Source organism: Crassostrea angulata, chromosome 3 (genome assembly GCF_025612915.1).
Source record: "Crassostrea angulata isolate pt1a10 chromosome 3, ASM2561291v2, whole genome shotgun sequence".
NCBI lineage: Eukaryota > Metazoa > Mollusca > Bivalvia > Ostreida > Ostreidae > Magallana > Magallana angulata.
This window is the reverse complement of record NC_069113.1, coordinates 1,486,519-1,511,598: the sequence shown is the minus strand read 5'-3', so window position 1 is coordinate 1,511,598 and position 25,080 is coordinate 1,486,519. Positions and strand designations below refer to the sequence as shown.

Below are 25,080 nucleotides of genomic sequence, written 5' to 3'. Positions count from 1 at the left end.
TTTTGTGATTTATTAATGAAAATAGTCAGGAGGTCAAAATATCTCAACTGGCTGAAAAACTATTGATCTATTACTGACCAGCACAAAGAACTTTGCGGGAAACCCTCTCAACCAATGAAAAACAAGGATCTATATACTACCCTCAGGACTTGTATGAATAAGTAAAATAAAAACCAAAAATATTGTATGCTTTTATTAATTACGGAAAGTCAAAATATCGCGGATATTCAAAAACGCGAATTGTAGAAATTATTAGTTGCATTTGATAATTATTTAAATAAAAACAAATTAAAAATAACACTCTACCACATATATCAAAACATATGGAACAACAAAACAAATGAAACATCTAAACAAATGGTACATCAAATCAAATGGAACATCAAAACAAATAGTACATCAATATAAATGGTACATCATATCAAATGGTACATCAAAACAAACAGAACAAGAACATTAAAACAAATGGAACATCAATACAATTTGAACAGGAACATCAATACAAATGGAATATCAATAAAAATTGTGCATGATAACAAATGGTACATTAAAACACTCGATACAGGAACCTTATATGTCAAACAAAACATCAATACAAATGGAACAACCAACACAAATTGAACAGAAGCATAAAAAATAGAACATCAATACAAATGGAACAGGAACATCAATAAAAATGGAACTGAACATCAATAAAAATGGAACTGAACATCAATACAAATGGAGCAGAACATCAATAAATATAGAATATCAATGTAAATGGAACAGGAACATCAATATAAATGAAACATATACATCAAAACAAAGCACATTCACTGTCATCAATTATTGGTCAAGCATAGAAGTAAATTGTATTGCTGTTTCCCTGGTGTATTGCTAACAAACCCAAATTTAACAACTTCAGAAAAGTTAGATAAACTGCTAAGAGATGGACAAGGCATAAGTGATTCAAGAACTATTTTGATAGGGGATTGTTACCTTGCCTTTATTGTCTTAAAGCTGCTTGGTCCGATTTTATATCAAATTTTATGCACGCTTTTAAACGATGGCTATGCTTAGTATACGTATAATAATAGACATTGCAGTAGTTTTACCCGTCATTTATGCCAAATTTCAATGAAGAAAAATACGTACAAAATTTGCTAACAAAACAAACGACATTAAAAGGTACCGCGTTATTTCGCCTCATGTTAAATTTCACCCCTGACGACGAGACGGGTATGGTTGTATTACGACTTTGACATCGCTTTAAATAAAGGTCGAAATGATCAGACAAATTACAAATAAACACGTGTACGTTTTGTTCGCTAATATTTCCAAAGTCTGCTTTCTTTACAATCGATGCATAGCATGCGGGTTGTATAACCCCAATTAATCATTCGGGGGACGAAACCAAGCGGTTTCCTTTCCTAAATATTCCCGTGATGCATTTTGGTTTGTTTTTTTGTTTGCCCAAAGAGAAATTATTTTTATTTACTTTGAATATTTCTAACTTTGAAAGGAGACTGATTCTGCTGGTGTAAATAGGAGAAAGTCCATAACTTTCTAAGATAAATGATTTGTATTGAAAAAAATTTGATACTGTAATTACAAAAAAATCGGACCAAGCAGCTTTAAACTATTCATCCTGATTTTGTTAATCTAGGCTTTTCAATCTAAAGGCAGATCCTCTGTATACTGGTGTTGTGTTGACCGAAATATGTCCTGTATTCTCCTCTGTGTAGCAGTGTGTATTTGGTGAAATGGATCCTGTGTGAGTGACTGTTGGTATGAGTATAGAGCAGCCTGGAGGTTCCCTGTGTTCTGCTGACAGATCCCCAGGATATCCCAGGAGATGTCTCTGGATGTATCACATATATACCGTCCCTGATCGTGGTGGACTAGGACCTGTAGCTCATCTAGAGCTGCTAGTGATAATGCTGTATCAATGTGTCTGTAACACAAGAATTCTAGAAAGTGTAACATAACAAACACTGGGATCTGTAAAAATGCTGTATATCTGAATACAGTACGCTTTTGTTCTGGAATTAGTTCACTGATATAACAGATTGTTTTGTTAAGTATGATATCCTTTGCTACAGCCTGTCTGATCTTTGTAGACCAGGGCTGTCCCCCTACAGCCTCAGTAAACCTCTCTCTGTGTACATGTGTCTCATGCATCAGATAAGGCTGTGCTAACTTGACCTTTGTCATCTCTATAAAAGATAAAGCTTCCCTGTATCTGAGTGTCTTGTAATAATACATGGCAATGTACAACATGTCAGATACACACCCAAACTTGGCTGCTAATTTGAGCATGTGACAGGACTGTTTGTCTGCAATATACATCTGTTTGTTGACAGTGTTAGTGTACATATTATGTAATACAAAAGCAGTACTCTCTAAAGCAAGAGCTGTTAAGTGCTGTAATGTAACAACTTGATATTGTGACAATGGTGTATGTAACAACTCTTCTAGTGTATGGATGGCTTTGGTAAAACCACATATGTTTTCGTTAGCCTGAAGACCCTCAAGACCGCAATTTTCAACAAAAATCCCTTTGGCAAGTTCTTCATCATAATGAACTTCAGACCTAATCATACTCTCATCTGTACAAATAGAAAGTCTGGGATTGTACAGGACATCAATGATGTAGGACCGGATAGAGGAACTCTGTAACAGACAGGCCAGACCTTTCTTGTACAATTCATGTAACTGTAGGAACAATCTGTTTTGTGCTGAGCCATGGACCTTGGTCAGAAACATGTTGTTTTGTGGGATGAAAAAGTTTGGGCAGATCCCTTTATACACCCATTTAAGGAGAAGTTTAAAGCAGACCCAGAAACCGGCCAGGAGATTTTGTGGACACCAGTGAGGTAGTGTGTTTTGTTGAATCGCCCAGAAAACTGTTGTCTTCATGTGATAGGAACACAACAGTTCATTGGTTTCTTCTGATTGTTGATTTAAAACTTCTTTTAAGAAAAGTTTTAACAAACCATATGTCAAAAACTGACAGTGGTTCATTGAGTACACAAGTTTATATTCTGCCCGTGAAAAAGAAATTCTCCATTCTTCATTTTCATGGGGTCCTAATGGGTGTCCTATTGCTACAAGGTGACATCCGTTTCTGACAATGTCATCAACAACTTCAGGATCAGGCCATGAGTGACATCTGTCTATCCATGAGGAGGCAGACAGAGGCCAAAAGTCACAAACAAAACAGACGGCAGTGTCATATTCTACTCCTCCTACAACACCACTACCACAAGGTCCATGTACAGTAGAATTGGGACGAACTAATGAACAAGTTAACTGTCTCCATATAGAACTAGATATAAAGACTCTGTTCTTTATTCTGACACTTGATAAATGGACGGCCATGTCTGTTGTAGTTGGTGTGTCTGTAGTTGGTGTCAGTAACTGAAGTAGAGTGAATCCTGGTGGACTCTCAGAACTGTCAGAGAGAATCAAGGCTGTATTGGCTGTGTTGTAATACTCAGCCTGAGACATGTCCATGATCACTCGGTGGTCGTTTGGCCAGTACATGATGTCAATATCTGATCCCTTCAGTCTGAACCCTTCCCTCCTACTTCCGCTCATCATCCTAATAAACCAATCATAAGGTGTCACTCGTCTCCTCACCATCTCATGGATGTCCACTGTCTCCCTCCTGATAGCCACGAGTTGTGAGGTCCCCACTATCTCACACAGTCCCACAAACACAGACTCAGACATGTGCTGCAGTCCCTGATGTCTGTCAAATTTGATATGTAAACATTGAATGCTTGTCATTTTGTTTTCTTATTCATGCTATAAATAAAAGATACACCCATAAATTTTACATTTTACAAGCAAATTAAGATATTTATTTATTGCACTTACATTTCGCTGGAGAAAGACTCCATTTTAAAGGATGTGGAAAATGTTCATGGTATTTGGATAAGGAAGAAATGAACTTCCTTTTGGTCAGGAAATCTTTCTTTAGGGTCTTAAGGGTTTTCTTCCAAAGTGTGTATAAATGACTCCAGTTCCAAATTTTGTATTATTTTTATAGCAATGAGCTGAACATGACCAGGGAAGGGGTAATCGTAATCAGTAATCATAATCAGTAATCATAATCAGTAATCATAATCAGTAATCATAATAATCTGTAATCAATCACAGGTTGCTGAATAATCATGAGTTATCATCAATTTTTCTGATTACAAGTAATTGTAATTTAATCAATTGCTCTAAAAAAAAAAAAAAGCCTTATTAATTTTTGATGAATTTTATGATTGCAATAGTTAAATCAAAATGCTTGAAATTATAATTTATAACAGATATTAGGTGATTAAGGTTCAACATTGGATAATGAAAAACGTGTTTTAGCAGCTAAGATAATACAGGACTGGTATGTTTTAAGTCAGCTTGGGTGACAACTGTGATACATGTGTATATCAAAGTGTACCAAGTCAACCCATTGTGTTCATTGTAGTAAAAACATTTACCAGTTTGTAGTCTTAAGTTCAACACGTGTCAACTCAGTCAATTATAATATATTAAGTGGTTTTCTGTTTAATCTATGTACCGGTAATTAAAAATTGTGTCTTCAGTCTAGTCAATCTTAAAAAAAAGGGGTTCAAAGTATGATGTTGATTTCTAATAATTATATATGAACAGTTGTTTAAGATCTTCTTGAGAACTGCCATGCTTAAAATGTCATATGACTAAAAATCATCCCGTTTCAAAAGGGGATTACTGTTTTGCTAAAGAATATCTTTTTAATACAGGAATCATTCTACTACATTGTCCAGAAATTTTGTATTTGACTCCATAAAGTTGATTTTATCATGGCTATTGTTGCTCAGGTGAGCAATATGGCCCATGGAGTCACGAATCACATGATATACATATTTAATGCACAATGTGTAACAAAATTGAATATGCTGATATTTTTTTGTCTGTTTAGGATTGGACTTCAGTTTACGGACCGGGAATTTATTGAGATCAACTGTCGTGCCTGGAACTGTTTTGTCAAGAGGTAAACCTGCACAAACATCAATGAACCAGTAGTTGTTGTCAAACCTGTAATGCTCTCCAGGTTTATAGAATTTATAGTTACAGTTAAAAAAGGAAATATGTGGTTCTTATTTCAGCCTGGAGTTGTCTGTCCTTGGCCAGATGATGTCTCAGATTATTGCCACCATTCTCCCTCTCCTGGAATACCTTCCCAAACAAGTCGCGGAGATCATCAACTTTATCATCGTAGACAGCAGGTAAAAGCACCACATTGTGTGGCCCCTAATCTGTTCTCATCTCAGTATAACCAAAGTACAGTCAAAACTGTTTTAGCGACCACTTGAAATCAGCGGCCACCTCCAATCAGCGGCCACTCTTTGTCCCCCTGACGTGTTTCCTTATATATTTGCCCTGAAATAAGTGGCCACTCGCATAACGCGGCCAATTTACTAATGTAATTTCACTATATTTACCCACAAATAACATCCTTATATACAGTCAAAACTGTTTTAGCGGCCACTTGAAATCAACAGCCACCTGCGATCAGCGGCCACCTCTGATCAGCGACCACTCTTTGTCCCCCTGACGTATTTCCTTATAAATAGCGGCCACCCAATTTACTAACCGACCATGTAATTTCACTAATTTAGCGGTCATTTTACCACTATTTTGTCACGTGCTATTTCACCCGGGTTAGTTGATTACAGATCCCGATCATTTTGATCGTTATGAAAACATGAAGTCCCTTGGGTAATTAAATAATTATTACTTATATGTGTTTACATCAAATACGATGAAATATGTTTCCCTTCTTTGTGTTTCATTTATTTGAAAACATAGCTTCTAGTACTCTGAACATAAAGGGGAAAGTATTAAATCTAATTGAAAAGTTCTAGAGTTAGATAAAAAAGATATGTCATATCAAAAGACAGCAGAAACATTTCAAGTTTGAAAAACTTAATTTAACAGCATTTTAAAAATAAGTACACTTATCGAAAAAATTATGAAATCAATTAGACCCTGAAGCAACGTCTAATGTAACGGCTGGGGATCGAGGATATAAATGAATTTTGTTGGGGTAGTTCAACAGTTCAATGAAGCAACATGTCGTAGAATAAAAGTCACAGGACCATCATTACGAGGAAAGCCCTCAAACTTTTTATTGATACAAAGATGTAAAATAAATAATGTACATTTAAACATGTGAAATTACATACGCAAATAAATCTGTAATTATAATAAAACATATCTTTTGATGCATTTGTATTTATAAATTGATTTACATGATTTTGTGTGCAAACTGGAATTAAAGGTTACCTGTCTTATGTGGCCACTTTTCAAATTTCCCCAAGGTGGTCTTTTAAAACATGTTTGACTGTAAGTCTGATTTTTAGTGTAGATGCCATTTTTTTTAAAGTAATGTAGATTAGATTTGCAATTTTTTTTGACTGGTACCTTCATTATTATACCTGCGCTCCGAAGGAAAAGGGGATATACTGTTTTACCCTTGTGTGTGTGTCTGTCTGTCATTCTGTCCGGCTGTCTTCCCGTAACAAAAAAAAGTTGTCGCATTTTTCTCAGCAACTATTTATTGCAGTTGCTTGAAAATATAACACAATATTTGTTTAGGCATGTCATATCATGGGATATATTTTTGTACCAATCAGACGTCAACTTCCTGTTAAATGACAGCTGTTTTTATTTGTAGCCTAACTTTACAAACAAATTTTCATCAAAGATTTCTCAGTAACTATTGCAGATGCTTGAAATTTTAACACTCTATTTGTTTAGGCATGCCATATTGTACGATATATTTTTGTACCAATAGGATGTCAACTTTCTGTTTAATGTCGGCTTTGCTTATTTTGCATATTCTCATCAGAGCGGGAGTATCACTACTGAGCATTGGCTCACAGATATCTTGCTTTGTGAATGTTCTGTAGATTAGATTTACAATTTCCTTTGACTTTTATCATTTTTCTGTTCTGCTACAACAGAGCTGCCTTGAAGGATTGGTTCCATGAGATTTACTTTCTGCCAGACATTCCTGAATTAAAGGATGCTAATACAGTCCTCAAGAAGTACACTCAGGAAGGCCCATCCAGGTCAGTAGTCCTTGTAATTACTATGATATATGTGTGTGTCATATCTAATATCTGATATCTGTGTGCCACACTCAGGAAGGCCCATCCAGGTCAGTAGTCCTTGTAATTACTATGATATCTGTGTGGCATATCTAATATCTGATATCTGTGTGCCACACTCAGGAAGGCCCATCCAGGTCAGTAGTCCTTGTAATTACTATGATATCTGTGTGTGTCATATCTGATATCTGTGTGTCACACTCATGAAGGCCCATCCAGGTCAGTAGTCCTTGTAATTACTATGATATCTGTGTGTCATATCTAATATCTGATATCTGTGTGCCAAACTCAGGAAGGCCCATCCAGGTCAGTAGTCCATCTAGGTCAATAGTCCTTGTAATAACTATGGTATCTTGTAATAACTATGGTATCTGCATCATATCTAATATCTGATATCTGTGTGCTACACTCAGGAAGGTCCATCCAGGTCAGTAGTCCTTGTAATGACTATGATATCTCTGTGTGATCTCTGATATTTGTCTTCTACACTCAGGAAGACCCATCAAGGTCAGTTATTATTTTAATGTATGTGATATCTGTGTGTGATCTCTAATATCTGATATCTGTGTGCCACATTCAGGAAGGTCCATCCAGGTCATTAATTGTTGTTATGTTACAGATATCTGTGTGTCATCAGTAATATCTGGTATCTGTACACACTTAGGAAAGTCCATCCAGGTCATTAATTGTTGTTATGTAACAGATATCTGTGTGTCATCAGTAATATCTGGTATCTGTACACACTTAGGAAAGTCCATCCAGGTCAGTAATTGTTGTTATGTCACGGATATCTATGTGTCATCTGTAATATCTGATATCTGTACCACAATTAGGAAGGCCAATCCAGGTCAGTTGACATTGTAATGTCTGACATTAGTGTCATTTGATATCTGTGTAAGATATGTGATATCTGCTTTTTGTGTTATCTGGTAGTGTGATCTGGGATTTCTTTGTGATCTTATATCTTAGTGTAATTTGATACTGATATCTGATAGCTTTGATATTTGTTGTAAACTTTGATATCAGAGTGTGATGTCTGGTATTTTAGGATTTACTATATATCACATCTATATATCACATTTAATACAACTTTAATTGCAAGTATGAAACAGGATGAGTGGGCTGAGTAAATATATGATTAAAATTACCATTGTGATGTTTTGGTTATTATCCCTTAGGCCTGAAGATGAGGATGTACAATTTTACCCTTGTACTCTGTCTGTCTGTTTGTCCTTATGTTTGTCTGTCTGTAACAAATTTTTGTCAAAGATTTCTCAGCATCTATTAATAGCAGGGACTTGAAATTTTAACACATTCTTTATTTAGGAACGCCATATGGTGGGTTTTATTTTTGTACCAATCATGTCAACTTCCTGTTAAGTTTTTAGGTTAAACAAGACAAACACTTACCAAACTAACAAAACACTATACAATATGGACCAATTATCCCTAGTCATACTCTATTGTTTATTAATACATATAAAGGTTTAAACCCATGTACAACTTATTATTAGACAAAAAAAAGAGTAATGTGTACATCTATGTCAAAATGGAAAGAAAAGGGTTACATCTATTCACAAACTTCTTGGAATAAAATTTTTTGAACTCCCATTTAAGTGTACACAGGGATCAAACTACATTGGCCACAATATCAGATACTTCATATGATTCTTTCTACATGTAAATATCTTTTTAATATAAAAAAAAATGCAGAGTCTGCTGTATGCACCTTTTGTAAACAGATGAAGAAAGTATTAGTCATTTATTTTATGAATGTAATATAGTAAAATAATTATGATGTGATGTTGAAAAGTGGATTTTTACACAGTTTGAAATATCAATTACATCTGATATTCATTGGAAAATATAAAAATAAAGATAGTTATAAATTTTTGAATCTGATAGCTCTTAAATTGAAGCAATATATTTTTTCATGTAAATATAAAAGTAATCCAACACCAAATATACATGCCTTGAAAAAGGTCATAACAGAAAGAAGTTTAACTGAAAAATATTTGCTGTAGAAAAAATGTAAATATAAGGAAAATGAAAGTCAATGGCAAAACATTTGTGAAAAATTGTAGGTATATAGACAAGATTAATTTTTTTGTTTTTTTGTTTTTTCATTTCTGTGAACTCTCATATCATTTCAATTGTCCTCAGTATAGTATAGTCTATACATGTATAGTTATCCACCTGCATTACCTCTCTCTCTCTCTCTCTCTCTCTCTCTCTCTCTCTCTCTCTCTCTCTCTCTCTCTCTCTCTCTCTCTCTCTCAGCTTCACTTCATATGAAACATACGAAATTGTATTATTAAGTTGAAATAGCTAAAAAATTATGTAACATGTTTCTACAAATGCACCAATCACTTATTATGTCATATATGTACATATGTTTTGAAATGAAAAACTCAATTAAAAAAAAAATTTAGGTTAAATTTTTTAAAAATTTTAATCACAGATTTTTCAACAACTATTAATCGCATTTGCTTGAAATTCTAACACACTCTTTGTTTAGGTTTTTTTTTTTTGGTATGCCATATGATGGTATTCATTTTTGAACCAATCAGGTGTCAATTTCTAGTTGAATGACAACTTTGTTTATTTTTAGCTTAATTTTTTAAACAAATTTTTGTCAAAGATTTCTCAGCAACTATTACGGTAATTGCAGATTCTTGAATTTTTAAAACACATTTATTTTTTTTATATTTATTTCGTGTCAATCGGACGTCAACTTCCTATTGGCTCACAGATATCTTGTTTCTATTTGTAAAATTTGATATCTGCAGTTTCTAAAATCAGGTGTCAATTTCTAGTTGAATGACAACTTTGTTTATTTTTAGCTTAATTTTTAATCAAATTTTTGTCAAAGATTTCTCAGCAACTATTACGGTAATTGCAGATTCTTGAATTTTTAAAACACATTTATTTATTTTTTATTTATTTCGTGTCAATCGGACGTCAACTTCCTATTGGCTCACAGATATCTTGTTTCTATTTGTAAAATTTGATATCTGCAGTTTCTAATATCTGGTATCATCGTGATATAGCTGAGGGGTACACTCAAATGTATGATACCTGTATATCTGTAAGTTTCTCTATCATTTGTTCTCGGGTATCTCATTCTGGTATCTGTTGATGATATTGTATAAATATTTTTGATCAAATCTATAATGAATGGTCAATTTCCTTTTTTCCAGCCAGTCAGATTTTGGGACCAAACTGAAGCACACAATCAAAGGAGTGCAGCATGAGAGTCTAGACATCAGAATACACGCTCTGTCTCAGCTAAGGAGCTTACTTCAGCAGGAAAAGGTAATGTTGACCCATTTATTTATTTTTACCCAGCGTTTCCAAAACTTTACGTTAATGCATGAACTACATTGTTTTACCTTTATGTCCATTATATGTATCATTAAAGGGGAGAATGGTAGTCATATGAGCTGGGTTTTTCTTTCTGTTAGTGCATGAGCTGCGTAATCAGATAGATTTTAAAGCTTCTTGTGACCGAGAAGTACTGACAATGTTTTTCAATAACACAAGGTATATTGGACTTCTGTAGTTATACCCCCCGCAAACAAAGTTTGGGGGGGTATATAGGAATCACCTTGTCCGTCCGTCCGTCTGTCTGTCTGTCCGTCTGTCTGTGCAATCGTGTCCGGTCCATATCTTTCTTATGGAGAAACATTGGAAGTTCTTACTTCACACAAAGATTGCTTATGACCTAAGGGTGGGTCATGACCTTGACCCAAGGTCATTCGGGCAAGGTCGAGGTCACTGGCAGAAAAAGTGCAAAATTCGTGTCCGGTCCATATCTTTCTTATGGAGAAACATCGGAAGTTCTTACTTCACACAAAGATTGCTTATGACCTAAGGGTGGGTCATGACCTTGACCCAAGGTCATTCGGGCAAGGTCAAGGTCACTGGCAGAAAAAGTGCAAAATTCGTGTCCGGTCCATATCTTTCTTATGGAGAAACATTGGAAGTTCTTACTTCACACAAAGATTGCTTATGACCTAAGGGTGTGTCATGACCTTGACCCAAGGTCATTCGGGCAAGGTCAAGGTCACTGGCAGAAAAAGTGCAAAATTCGTGTCCGTTCCATATCTTTCTTATGGAGAAACATTGGAAGTTCTTACTTCACACAAAGATTGCTTACGACTTAAGAGTGTGTCATGACCTTGACCCAAGGCCATTCGGGCAAGGTCAAGGTCACTGACAGAAAAAATGCAAAATTTGTGTCCGGTCCATATCTTTCTTATGGGGAAACATTGGAAGTTCTTACTTCACACAAAGATTGCTTATGATTAAAGGGTGTGTCATGACCTTGACCCAAGGTCAATTGAGAAAGTTCAAGGTTATTGTTCAAAAAAGCTAAATTCTGTCTGTGTCATTTCTTGTATTAATGGAAATATTAGAAGCTAAAAATTAACAGTTTTCAAAAATAAAGCAGTTGTTATTTATAGAAAATGGACAGTGAAATAGATTCATCCAATATTTTCTATAATAGCAAAAATACACGCTTTATGATTTTTTTCTTAGCGGGGGGTATCAATTGTGAGCTTGCTCACAGTACCTCTAGTTTGCTTCTGCTATTCGTCTCACAAAGCTTAGGAATAAGAAAAAACTCCATGAAACCTTATTCTTATTTCCTTATCATAAAAATTTTGTTTTAAAAAATAAAGATTTTAAATAACAACTAACTCCATAATGTTTTCAGTTTATTGAATTAGTATAAGATATATTTACAACTTTTGTTAACCTCATGCAGTGAAGAGAATCTTAATTTGGCACTATTATGTCAAGTAAACAGTTAAACAACAGAATGCACTAAAGAGTGTCCATATATTTGGGATCATTTGAGCCATTCTTGTAGGGTAATATGACACCAAACAGTTTTATTTCACATAGGTTCTGCAGACAGACTGGAACATCGAGTCCATGCTGTACTTTACTCAGTTTCTGTAGGCACACTGTATTATTGAGTCTATACTGTCAGTTTTCCGTGATTTCCGAGCAAGCTCGCGAGTCAGGCTCACCATTTGGACGTGGCGTGTGTACTCGGGGAATTTCTTGATGAAGTAGTTGGGCACCTGTTTCTTTGTGTTGTTTGCCCGGCTTCTCTTGTTGGCGAACCACGACTTCACTTGCTGCTCTGTAATACCTGCTCTTTCGGCTAATTGGCTCTTCTCTTCGTCGGATGGATAGGGATTGTCCATGTGAACATCGTACCACTCTCCCAGGATCCTCCTGGCCACAGGATGGAGCTGCTTGTAGTTTGATGATTTAGCATCTTGTCCATTTTCTGCATATCGTTGACCTTTGAACTTGAATTTGATTGGATGTTGATTGCCTGTGATGGAGAGGGTGTTGTAGTTTCGGACTCGTTTGTTGGCCATCCACTTCTTGATTTGCTGGTGGGAGAGTTCTGTTTGTTCGGCGAGCTGTTCTACCTCCAGATCCGAGGGATATGGATAACGAATGTGCTCATTGTACCATTTAGACAAAATGAAGGTTGACTCGGCTGTTATCTTCTTCCCTCGATTTGTGGATGTGACCTTTTGTTTTGTGGGGTAGTTTTCATCACTGAGTTCAAGGTCCCTTTTCCTTTTGTTGGATGGTCTATCAGCAGAAATGGAATTGTCTCTGATATCACTCTTTACTGTCTCTCTCTTGTATCCATCACTTTCAAAGTCTGTATTTCTTTTGAACACATTGCCCCTGTTAAGTAATTCTGTATGTCTGTTTGTGTCAAATGGTTGTAGAACAGAGTTTGATGTTGACACAGGCAGATTTTTTACACAGGGAGTCACGTTTTGATGGCAGCTTGTAGTTTCTGAGTTTGACTCGCCACCATCTGAATTGTAAGAGCTAGCATCATCTTCACAGATCCCAGAGTCCCCTAGCACAGTCTGGGTCCTGCACATGCTTGAATCTGTCTCCTCCTCTGAAAGATTCTCTTGGCTGAAGTCCACTTCTAAACACTCCGGTGAGCTTGCCACTTCACAGACGGAATCTGGTGAGTTTGGGCGTTTGGCACACAGATCACTGTTGGAGGAAAAGGCCAATTGTCTGGCTACTTGAACGGTAGACTTGTGAGGGAAGGCCATTTTTATCACTCCTCTGTCAGATGTAAGGAGTGGCTTATTCTCCACAGGGCTGGATACAGGTTCTGTGTTCTTTTCCAGTTCTTTGGTGTTTAGGACTTGCTGTAACATTGCCTCGTATTGGTTGATGAGATTCAGACGCCGCTGATCATGATGATGGTTCACCACTCTGCGGTGCTGGTTGGAGATTCCTGCTGCACACAGGGCCTGGTACCGTGAGACCTCGATCTGTCCCACCTCCCCACTGTACGTCGACTCCAGATTCAGTCCGTCAGACCGTAACGACTCAACGGCTCTCAGAGCCAGGAATTTCTCCTGAAGTTTCATGTGTCTTGGAAACAACTGGCACGGCTCTGATTTGATCGCCGAGTTATTAAGGCTGGAATCGATCAGGTTTGTTGGTACCTGCATGTGTAAGCACTCCTGAGCTAGCAGATTCTGAAGGTCTTTGAACATGGGGTTTCTCTGCAGTCGTTTGAGGTAGGCGTCCTGGTGAGTTGTTGCTGTGCTGGGTGCCATTATCGGAGAGGAGAGGATGAATGGTGACAGAGGGACAGGTAGAACCGGTGAGGTAAATGGTGACAAGGCGGGGATGATGGCTGGGGGTGAGAAGATCTCCAGGTTACCTGGTCTCTGTGTAGTGGGGCCAGGCTTTAGGACGGTGCCGGTAACTGTAGGAGGAGGAGGAGATGAGAACATGGTGAAGCCCTGTCTGAGGGGGCAGTGGTTGTCCATTCCGTCCATGAGAGAGGAAAACATCATCAAAGCTACAGTTTAACTGGGTATGTACCAAGAGGAGGCAGAGTATCTAAAGCAATAGTGTCACATCACACAAAAATCCCAGGGAATTCTCTACAGTCCAAATCAATGTTACGCATATCATGTGGAGGTTGTGAACTCACTGAGGAAAAAATATAGTTCGCTGAGTAACACTAGACCAGATGGAAAAATGGTAGACTGAAGTTGTACTGTTGAGTTATAGTTGTGAACTGATGCTTCTGTGTCTAGTCCTTGGTTTTTATGTGAAATGTTTAGAATCACACATTAAGAACATTTAGGTGTAGCTCAGCATATTTACACCTTCTTGTCACCTGATACAGGTAAATAAGAGGTAAGGTGTATATTTCCATTGTCTTTGGTGGGTAGGTTGTGTTTTCTTAGTGACATCAAAAGATAATAACTGTAATAGGCCAGTGTTGATACAGGGCCAACAGAAGGCCTCTCTGTGACAAGGAGAGTATTGCAGTCCAAACACACCGTGGATTGCTACAGATGGACAGGTAGGCAGTACTTTGAAGTTTACCTGCTTCTCCAAACAGGTGTGATAATTACCCCCCACCATCAGGTAGGGCCCGCTAATGGTTCTAATCACTACACATTATCCATTGAGGCTCTGATTGCTGTGTGATGATATGATAGGTAACTGATTACAGGGACATAAGGAGCGGAGATTAGACAGCTTGTACAGATATAACAGGATTGTCCCCCCTGATGAGTTGTCTCTGTCGCTGGTTTCTGATAGCCCCATGTTTCCCAGAAGTCTCTCAGTTTGTACAGACCCAAGCATTAATACCAAACATATACACACATCACTGCAATAATCATTAGTAGTACTTTATAACTTTTAATTTGTGATCTTAGCAATTTTAGAATGTATTTGAGCATTAAGTGAAAAGAAGAATTTCTTAAATGTTGTTTTACAAAAATTTTAGATATACTTTAAGCCAGAGGATTTTCTTTTTATTATGAATTCTCAGCAGGGTTTATAAATGCCTCTCAAACATAATTGTGCTTTGGTATTATTTTGAAAAATCCTTTTGAAGAGCAATAAATGTCGGATTAGACTCAAAAGTCTAATATTATAACTACTCTATATATTTCTTTTTTTCTTTTATCAATATCTTGTTGTTCAACTAAATCCTTTATTTCTATATCATCTATAAGTTAGTCAAATGTCCATGTAAAACTTTGAAAAGTATACACCATTAGTATTATAATTATTTATATCTTGATCTCTAGGCTATTTTTAGGTGCTGTTTAATCCATATTCATTTATATACTTATGTGTATATTTTTGAATGAGATATTTCTTAATTGAAGCTAAAAGTCAAATATCGTCTTTATTTTTTAAGGGGGGGGGGGGGATGCAAGGCTTTTTCACAAAATTTGAACAAATGTTGTTTATTTATTAATTAAGTATACTACTTATCCAAAAAGTATATTTTTTACAACAAAAAGATTTGTGATTGTAATTAATCTTACAGACTAATCAATTGAATCTATTGATTAAAGTACTTGTTCTAATTAGCACCAATAACAATTAAGGATAAATTATCGGAATAACAGGTGGCCATTAATTTACCTATAATTGGACTTTAATGGGAAGGAAAGTCAAACACATATTTTATTTATATTAAGAAAGTAATTTAAATTATCGCATGTAGTCATGCTGTTTTGAAAATAAGCTGCATAATTAAGCTTTGATGCACATTTGAAGTTAGAGAAATCGTATTTACTGGAGGCTGACATGATGTAGAACTCATCTGTATTAAAATCCAAAATCTAATTATTTTGACGTCACGCCATCTATTTGGTTTACGTTTACAATATACACAATGCTCTTAATAAAATACTAACTTGTGCGTTTCTGTTATTCAAGTAATTGGCTGAAAAAAAATGATAATGTTTAGGTTCACACGTCAATGTAAAGAATAAATACATGTATTCATAAATATATGCATTTTTATGAAATAAATTACAACTGTTAATCTCCTATCATTCAAAGTTAAAAATAGCCTTCTGTAAATTTTTATTCCATGCCAAGTTATTTGTTAACAAAATAAGTATGTTATGATTGTAATCAGGATGCTTCTCTAAAGTCGGAATTACCATGTCGAAATAACAACGGCAGATATTTTCTACGATACTTGGCATCTACGCAGAGATTCCTTCGTCTCCGACACTAATCTTCGCTTTCAATGAACATGCTACGTTTTAGGTTGGTTTGTAACTTAATGGAAAGTCAAAGGTAAAAGAATGGTCTCCAGTCGATATTGTTTCAAATTTTCCAGAACTTGTCAATTAGAGCGAATATCATGATCTGATACTGATGCTATGGATAAAACAAAACGGAATGGAGAGTGTGACATTATAGATTAAAGTTGAATGGAAGCTCCCATAGCGACGGGAAATTTAAATAAAGTGAATGATTTTCTTGATTTATTCATCGTTCCGAGGGTTCTAAATGAAAATAAATAAGATTTACAATTATAGTAGATGATAATTAATTGATTTATTGTACAACATACTTTTAGTTTCCTTTAATTAATTGCTGATGTAATTCTTCTTTAATTGAATAATTTTGTAACCAGTATCATCAAGTCTGTGGCAAAGAAAATTCATTTATAGTATATCATGCCTATTTACGATTAATATGTTGTGATTGTTAAAGGTTATGCATTTATACACAAGATCTTTCTAATATGATAGTTCAAATATGTTGAAGAGTGTTGCTGACAATAGATTTCTAAGTTCTATATTTCTCCCAGCCCTTTGAATTGAAAGTTTATTTTAAGATGTGTATTCTTCCTGTATTATTCTTGTAAATCAAAAGGACATTTCCTATTATGTCCAGCTGTTTCATACAGCTATAGTATTAAGTTGTAGAAGCCAAACCTCCAACCTAAGGAAATAGTGTCAGTTGTTTTACTATAGTCATTGTTCGAAATCACCCCCCTCCACAACCCCCCCACCCCACCCCACCCCCAAAAAAATAAAATAAATAAATAAATAAATGAATGGTGCATTTCCACAATTCAAAAAGAATTCTGTGTATTTTTGACAATCTTTAGAACTGCATGGAGAACTGTGAGTAAAACTTCTTCTAATGCTACAAATTTTCAAAAGTACCATAAGAACCTTTAAAAGTGATAAAAGTCTCATAACAAAATGTTATTTGTATGTACTAAGTGTAGACGCATTGTACAACAATATCATTTTTACCTATTGTAGAATGTATTGTATGACTATATCATTGTACAAATTTGAGGACGCATTGTACGACTAGTCTATGTATCATTTGTATGTATCTGTAGGACACATTTTACTACGATATCATTTGTATGTATTTTAGGATGTATTGTATGACCATATCATAGGGAACGAGACAGCGGATCCGATCATCTCCCAGCTTGTGTCTGTGGTAAGAATCTTTAGTAATGATAACACCCTCCCTATATCTATGGGATTACTATTATCAACAGCCTATCGACCTCCTATATTATAAACCATAACCTCCCATTTGTTGAAGAAAGTATAGATTTTTCTTTTGATAAGGATGTTCAAAGTGATGAGTCTCTATGTCTTATGCTGGTCATTTGTAGCAGGCTGCTTTCTGATTTTGAGATATGAATTTCCACTTATAATCTGACCAGTATTATTTTAATGCATTGTATTATTTGTTTGTGATGATCAGACCTTTCTTTCCTCAGTTGCTGAAGAGTTGCAGGGATTCCAACCAGAGAGCCCAGGGTCTGATTGCTGAGTGTATTGGAGAGCTCGGGGCAGTGGACCCTGGCAGGTCAGATACCACACCCCCCCTCTAATACACCCCCCTCTACCACACTCCCCCTCTACCACACCCCCCCCCCCCTCTACCACACTCCCCCTCTACTACACCCCCCTCCCCTGTACTACAATCCTCTAATTCACTCCGATCATGACGTCACAATGACTTTTTCCTGTACAATAATGATATATAATAGGTTTTATTAATTGAAAATCAATTATAAAATCGTATCGTGGAACAACTTTATTAGCGCTTCATTCAACTTAACTAAGTGAATTGAAAATTGTGTGACCACACCTTTAAACTTAAATTGACATCAGTTTAAAGGCTTTTTCACTGATTAATATAGAACAGGGACAGAAATCTTTATCATGCTACTGGGTCAAATGCAGAAGTGAGAGTAATGTTTTAGTAAGGAGAAGGAATGTGTCACAATAACACCTTCAATATATGACTTACATTACAGACTTGAGTTGTTGACCAATAACCCTAAAGAAGAGCGGGCTAAATTCCACAGCAGTATAGAGGATGACAACTTTGCCGTGGGCCTTATTAATGAGGTCGTGAAGGCTTTCCTGGCAGCTCCAGAAAGTCGTATGCAGGTAACAATTGATATGTTCCACTCTGTACAGAAAACACCTGATACTGTGGTTTCATCAATATTCGTTGAATACCAATTTTCGTAGATTTCGTTGTTAAGTTGATCCACGAAATTAAATGTTCATTAAAGTGCAATTTCTATAAACATTTTGTATTGATAGGGTCACTGGCCATGAATTTTCATATCCTCGAAACTATGATTTTCCCTATATCCACGAAAATTGATATTCTTGAATATTAATGAATCCACAGTAGATTTTATCATGTACAGGTAACAAAATACTGTGGTTTCATTAATTTTCGTGGGTATCAATTTTCGTGGATTTTCTGAAAACCACAGTTTCAAAGATACGTAATTCCGTGGCCAGTGATCTTATCAATACAAAATGTTAGTTGAAATTGAACTTCAATGAACATTTAATTTCGTGGATCAACTTAACAACGAAATCCACGAAAATTGGTATTCAACGAATATTGATGAAACCACAGTAGTAGGTTCTTCAGGACAGGTAACAAAATAGTAGGTCCTTCTGGACAGGTAACAAAATAGTAGGTCCTTCTGGACAGATAACAAAATAGTAGGTCCTTCTGGACAGGTAACATTAGATTTATTCCACTTTGGTTAATAAAGAGGAAAACTTATCTTAATGCCAGTTAAGAAGCCCATGGGTTACGACACAGGTTATTCCTGTGGTAACGACATGGGTTATTCCACTGGTTGTGATATAGGATATTCCACTGGTTATGATTTGGGTTATGACATGATTTGTAATGGTAATTGTTTGGTCCTTAGGACTGTGCTGCCTACGCCCTTCAAGAGCTGCTGAAGATCTACCACATCAGCAAGCCTTCAGATGATGACAAGACGTCCGGAAAGCTCTGGACCCGATTCCCTGAACATGTTCAACAAATTCTGGTTCCTCTCTTGTCATCAAAGTAAGGAAAAATGATTACAAAATCTGTTATGAGCAGTAACTATTGAAAGGATATTGCCTAAAATCGACCATTTTGTGATGAGCTCTTTCTTTCCTTGAATGGACAGTTTGAGGTTAAGATCCTCTTAAAAAATGCGCTTTTAAATATTTGGACATTTATACACATATATTCTTTCATTAAAATTGCTAAAAAAAATTATTTGGAAAATGAATGATTAACCTTATAAGAGTTAATATTGAATATCCATGTATAAAGCTAAATTAGTGTCTGAAGGATGGAGCCTGTGTTCTCTAATCTTGTTTGTCCTCTTATATAGGTACATAGTAAACAAAAAATCAGATTTCTCCCAACTGACCAAACCAATCTACTGCAGCAATGAAAAAACTCGCAAGTTTCAGGACTGGGCCAATATTTGGACCTCTTACCTCTCCTCAAAGGTAAATCAGTTACTTGTCCTCAAAGATAAGTCAGTAAGTCTAACTCTGTAAGTTTAAGGTAACTTAATCATCTATTTTCAAAGATAATTCAGTTATAAGGACCCAAAGGTAACATCATCACCTGCCCTTAGAAGGTAACAATTTCATGGGCATTGATTGGGGTAGATGTAATCATTGACTGGACGACATTTACCCTGTAGGTAAAGAATGAGAAGGCCCATGAAGTGTTCCAAGCCTGTGGGGCACTGATCAAGCATGTGGTGAGCCTGGCCTTGTATATCCTGCCGTACGTCGTGCTGCAGGTCGTGGTGGGCGGGACACAGGAAGAAATCGTAGAGGTGAGACCGTAAACATCGTCCGAAACCCATAGATGATGCTTCCTTTCTTTTTGTGAACCAAAATCAACTGGGGATTTGTTACGATAGACTGGGAATATTAATTGTTGAAGAAAATTGAAGTTTAATATATTCCTCCTCATGTAAGATTCAAGAAGTAAGGCTAAATGCCAAAATTATCTAATGTTTCAGATCAGTGAAGAAATTAAGGAAGTTTTGAACCAGACCAGGAAAACGGACAACAAGAATCGACCTATATCTAACTCCCACCACCTCAGTGCTCAAACCGTCTTCTCTGTCCTGGATTATCTGGTCAAGTGGAAAAGATTCCAGGCCCAGAAAGCACCAGTCAGCTACCCAGGGAAAGGTAAGCTCTTGTGGAGTAAGTTGAGCTCAGATTACCTGCTCTTGTGGAGTAAGTTGAGCTCAGATTACCTGCTCTTGTGAAGCACTCATAGGTTATTTAGGGAAAGGTGATCTCAGATTACATGCTCTTGAGGAGCACTCATCAGTTACCCAGGAAAAAGTGAGCTCTTGTGGAGCACTCATCAGTTACCCAGGAAAAAGTGAGCTCTTGTGGAGTACTCATCAGTTACCCAGGGAAAGATGATCTCAGATTACATGCTCTTGTGGAGCACTCATCAGTTACCCAGGGAAAGATGATCTCAGATTACATGCTCTTATGGAGCACTCATCAGTTACCCAGGGAAAAGTGAACTCAGATTACATGCTCTTATGGAGCACTCATCAGTTACCCAGGGAAAGGCTAGCAGATCTTTAGTGACACCCTGACTTTTCCCCACATTTAATCCTTGTTCTGTTGTTTAGCTATGACTGTATGTTGCAGGTAAGCCTGGCTACCTGACAGATCCCCAGTATGTGGCAGTAACCGGCTTCCTTGAGATGATCCCCCAGAACCTGCTGGCCGACGCCTGCCATGCCTGTAAGGCGTACACCCGCGCCCTGATGCACCTGGAGCACTTCCTGACCAGCAAGGGGCAGAATCTGCAGGACCACCTGGACTTTATGCAGGTACAGTAAAACACGGTTGTAGCAAACTTGCTTATAATGAATTGATGATTATAGCAAATTTCATTCCCCGTGACCTTATTACATGTTGTTAACTTGACGGATATTACAAATTACGCTTATAACGAATCAAAATTACCCATCCCTGGTACTTTGTTATAGGCCTGTTTTACTGTACATTGTTAGTTTGTACTGTAGAATCTTTAATATTTGTGGTGCCACATACCTGTAAATAAACATTCCCTACAAATAAGGAAAAACAGTCTTTATTCATTGTACATAGAAGCAAGTCCAACAAACCAATATAGATTTAACAATTTATGAACATTGGCCTCCATAAATTGATATGATTACACAGTATTTCATTACAATACCAGTGGATCACTAGCTGTATGTGGAGAAGAATGGTGTTGTTTCTAGAAATGCTTGAAAGAGTAGATGTACATATAAGAAGTTGAGTTTCAGTGAGTATTTGGTTATACATACATCATTGACTCGAGCCCTCTCTGTGTTTACAGAAACTGTATGGCGATATGGATGAGCCGGATGGGGTATACGGAGTGGCATCCATCAGACAGGCTCAGCCCACTGTGATGGAGGAAATTCTGGCTCATGAAAGTCTGGGTAATGTTTAACATCAATGTAAACCCTGTATATTTAGCTATATAGCTGTATTAAAATGTATTAATTTTGCTCTTCTCTCTGGGTTGCAACCAAGGCAAGTATTTCAAAAGACGCCTTGGGATGCAGAGGCTGCATTCTTCGAAATAGAATAAAGCATTTAGTACGCAATATTTTCAGATAAATTACCGTATTTTTCCGACGACTCGTCGATGCGGACGACTCGTCGAATTGCCCATTTTTAGCCAAAATTTTAACAAAATCCTATGATACGTCGATCTCAGACCATACGTCGATCTTATCACTTCAAAATGGCCTATAAAACTGCAGTAACATTATCAGTGTATGATGCCACGATGTCACCGATATTTCTACCAATTATTATTAATGATTAACATTTAAACAATTTCGCTTTATACTTATGCATCAAATTTTCAAATAACGGCAACTTCAACAAAGTCGCTTGCATTTTAAACAATTCCCGATATCGCGTGTTATGCAAAACTAAACTTACTTTGTCAGAAATATTTTATTCCCAAGCATTAAAATAAGTATCCACTCTGACTATCGCCAGTGTATTCGCCATTACGTAACCAGCCACCTGTTGACTCGGCGCGTGGTCAATGTTTGTTTAACAATTTCCGGTGTTATAGGGATGCACCTGTCTCGTGTCGGACTTCAAAGGGGGATCTCAAGTGCAGAAAGCTTAGCAATTACTATGATTTGATGAAACTTGTTTACTTTGTATCCAGTAATGCAGTTACACGCTATTGTTTTACATAGACACTGTTAGAAATGGATCGATCATTTGTACGACTTGATAATGACGATATACGACATACATACGTTTCCTAAAAAAATTATCTAACAATAATCAAAGAATTGGACAATAATTAATCAATGAACTATAATCACTCTTATAACGGTACTCTTTATATACACAGGGAGTGAAATTGCCGTAAAGATCTCAGCCTTAGGGCAAGATTATTAGGGTACCCGATTATTAACACAACCAGTGTCAGCCTATTGTATAAACAGTAGTATTGATAATTGCCGATTACGTATTTTAAGATTGAATTTGACCATTAAATATTTCTGATTTATACTTTCCACTAACAACTCTTTACAAATAAAATAATTAAATTTAAAAAAACATCCCCGGACCTACTGCAATATTTTCTTCCATTCAAACTTGGTTTCAATTTTACTGCGCAATGTTATCTTCCTACTAGTGATACATAGAACCATGTGACGATGTGTTTATAAAAACGGAACGGTAAAACTTTTAATTGATTAAAGACAATGTAACATTTTTTAATAACTGTTGTTATTATTATGTATTTAAGTGTTGACAGATGAGTGAAAATGATAATTATTAAAGATGAACAGTGAATTCAACAACGTAATTTTCAATCACACAGCCAACTCAAGATGATTAAAACCAAGATTTTAAATGCTATTTTTAAAAAATTTCTGACTTCGAGCCTACGACAAGTCGAACAAGACGATAAGTCGGGTGCTCTGCTTCAGAGGAAAAAAATACCGACTAATCGTCGGGAAAATACGGTAAAACTGAATATTTATGATTAGGTCACCATCATGATTCTCAAGCATGCTATGAGAAGGCAATTCAGAGTGAGGCTGATGATGTCACCTATCACCAGGGACTCCTGAAAAGTCTGCTAGAAATAGGCCAGGAAACCCAGGCCCTGCTGCATGCAACAGGGGCCATATCTGAGAGGTTAGTAAAGTGAAGGTGGATTAGGCTTAAAATATAGTTGCATAGTAAGTGGCTTGCAATGAAGCTGAGAAAATGGTTTTATGATATTTTTATGGAGTTAAATGCAAGTCCTTTTGTCAGAACAGTGCTCAGCTCAGCAGTTATATAACACAATGTGTAAAAAAATTTTATTTTATCCAGACAAGACTGGAGTGCTCAGTTCAGCAGTTATATAACACAATGTGTACAAACATTTTATTTTATTGAGACCTGACTGGAGTTCTCAGCTCAGCAGTTATATAACACAATGTGTACAAACATTTCATTTTACACAGACCTGACTGGAGTTCTGAGCTCAGCAGTTATATAACACAATGTGTACAAACATTTTATTTTATCCAGACCTGACTGGAGTTCTGAGCTCAGCAGTTATATAACACAATGTGTACAAACATTTCATTTTATCCAGACCTGACTGGAGTTCTGAGCTCAGCAGTTATATAACACAATGTGTACAAACATTTTATTTTATCCAGATCTGACTGGAGTGCTCAGTTCTGCAGTTATATAACACAATGTGTACAAACATTTTATTTTATTGAGACCTGACTGGAGTTCTCAGCTCAGCAGTTATATAACACAATGTGTACAAACATTTCATTTTACACAGACCTGACTGGAGCTCTCAGCTCAGCAGTTATATGGTGGAGGCTGCTTGGAAACTTGGAGACTGGCAAAAACTGGAGACATTCCTTGAATCTGTAAGTCTGTAAGAAATCTAGACAAGTGACAATATGGAACATGGAAGAATCTTGCACTTGGATGTAAATTTTTAGGTCATCTGAGTCACTCAGGTGACCGATTGTAATTGGTATTCATCCGTCATTGTGCGTTAACAATTTTACAATTACCGGTAAACATATTTTATTTTTTAACTTCTTCTTCAAAACTACAATGCCAATTGTTGCCATATGTGGTGTGAAGCATCTCTATGGTAAGAGGAATATGAATTGTGAAATTCATGGCTCTACCACCCCCAGGGGCCACAGACAGGGCAAAATATGCCAAAAAAGCCAAATTTTAGAAAAAATCTTTTTTTTCTACTTCCACACATGTGAGGAAAAAATCTGAATGCATGGTTATTGATGTCCATGAAGCCCATTACCAAAATTGTGAAATTCATGGCCCCTGGGTCTGGGGTTCAGGCTCTAGGGTGGATCAATCTGGCCATTTAGTAAAAAAGTAAAAATGTATTAAATCTTAGAAAATCTTCTCTATTCTATTATGATCTAAAATTTTTGCTAAATTTATAGATTTCATAGTTCTTTTTGAAAGATCTCAGACAGGGAGGTGGTCATCATTACAATATTATAATTTTTCTACTCCAGAATGAAATTTAATTAAATGCATATACAGTCAAACTTGTATTAAGCAGTCACCTGCGGGAGGCACCCAAAGTGACCTCTTAACAGAGGTGACCTTTGAATAGAGACTTGTGAATTTGCCAACATCAAATCCATTTTTAGAACAATTATTCAATTTTATTAGCTCACCGAGACGAAGTCGGGGGGAGCTTATGCTATACCCTCGGCGTCGGCGTCGGC

The 25,080-nt window shown here is 36.4% G+C and overlaps 3 protein-coding genes across 10 annotated transcripts in view; 1 reads left to right on the top strand and 2 right to left on the bottom strand.

Annotated features, from left to right (window-relative positions):
• The window catches only part of LOC128175947 (serine/threonine-protein kinase ATR-like), a 129,741-nt gene that overhangs the window by 58,321 nt on the left and 46,340 nt on the right, over nt 1-25,080 (top strand). For all 7 annotated transcript variants that reach the window (XR_008242737.1, XM_052841871.1, XM_052841872.1 and 4 more), the window contains 15 exons: nt 4,931-5,002; nt 5,118-5,237; nt 6,978-7,085; nt 10,325-10,439; nt 17,364-17,432; nt 17,722-17,810; nt 18,265-18,400; nt 19,192-19,334; nt 19,651-19,771; nt 19,972-20,109; nt 20,299-20,473; nt 20,954-21,138; nt 21,654-21,759; nt 23,347-23,497; nt 24,147-24,237. Coding sequence is in view for 6 of the 7 variants with exons in the window: in XM_052841871.1 (XP_052697831.1) it covers nt 4,931-5,002; nt 5,118-5,237; nt 6,978-7,085; nt 10,325-10,439; nt 17,364-17,432; nt 17,722-17,810; nt 18,265-18,400; nt 19,192-19,334; nt 19,651-19,771; nt 19,972-20,109; nt 20,299-20,473; nt 20,954-21,138; nt 21,654-21,759; nt 23,347-23,497; nt 24,147-24,237 (1,819 nt within the window). In the remaining variant the exon portion in view is untranslated. The remainder of the gene's footprint in view (nt 1-4,930; nt 5,003-5,117; nt 5,238-6,977; nt 7,086-10,324; nt 10,440-17,363; nt 17,433-17,721; nt 17,811-18,264; nt 18,401-19,191; nt 19,335-19,650; nt 19,772-19,971; nt 20,110-20,298; nt 20,474-20,953; nt 21,139-21,653; nt 21,760-23,346; nt 23,498-24,146; nt 24,238-25,080) is intronic.
• Nucleotides 179-4,329, bottom strand: LOC128175950 (uncharacterized). Of its 2 annotated transcripts, XM_052841883.1 has the most exons (3): nt 3,862-4,329; nt 1,620-3,733; nt 179-999 (listed from the first exon to the last, which is right to left on the bottom strand). In XM_052841883.1, the coding sequence occupies exons 1-2, from the start codon at nt 3,882-3,884 to the stop codon at nt 1,651-1,653; spliced, it is 2,106 nt and encodes a 701-aa protein (XP_052697843.1). In that variant the 5' UTR covers nt 3,885-4,329; the 3' UTR covers nt 179-999; nt 1,620-1,650. The 2 variants fall into 2 exon arrangements, with proteins under 2 accessions (XP_052697843.1, XP_052697842.1); XM_052841882.1 differs by having other exon boundaries at nt 1,620-4,329.
• LOC128175952 (homeobox protein 4-like) lies at nt 10,456-16,971 on the bottom strand. Its single transcript, XM_052841885.1, has 2 exons — nt 11,701-16,971; nt 10,456-10,680 (listed from the first exon to the last, which is right to left on the bottom strand). Exon 1 carries the CDS (start codon nt 13,991-13,993, stop codon nt 12,080-12,082), a length of 1,914 nt encoding a protein of 637 aa, XP_052697845.1. The 5' UTR covers nt 13,994-16,971; the 3' UTR covers nt 10,456-10,680; nt 11,701-12,079.

Excerpts from the sequence above, each read along its gene's own strand:
- LOC128175950 (XM_052841882.1), bottom strand. The coding sequence starts at position 3,771 with ATGACAAGCATTCAATGTTTACATATCAAATTTGACAGACATCAGGGA.
- LOC128175952 (XM_052841885.1), bottom strand. The coding sequence starts at position 13,993 with ATGATGTTTTCCTCTCTCATGGACGGAATGGACAACCACTGCCCCCTC.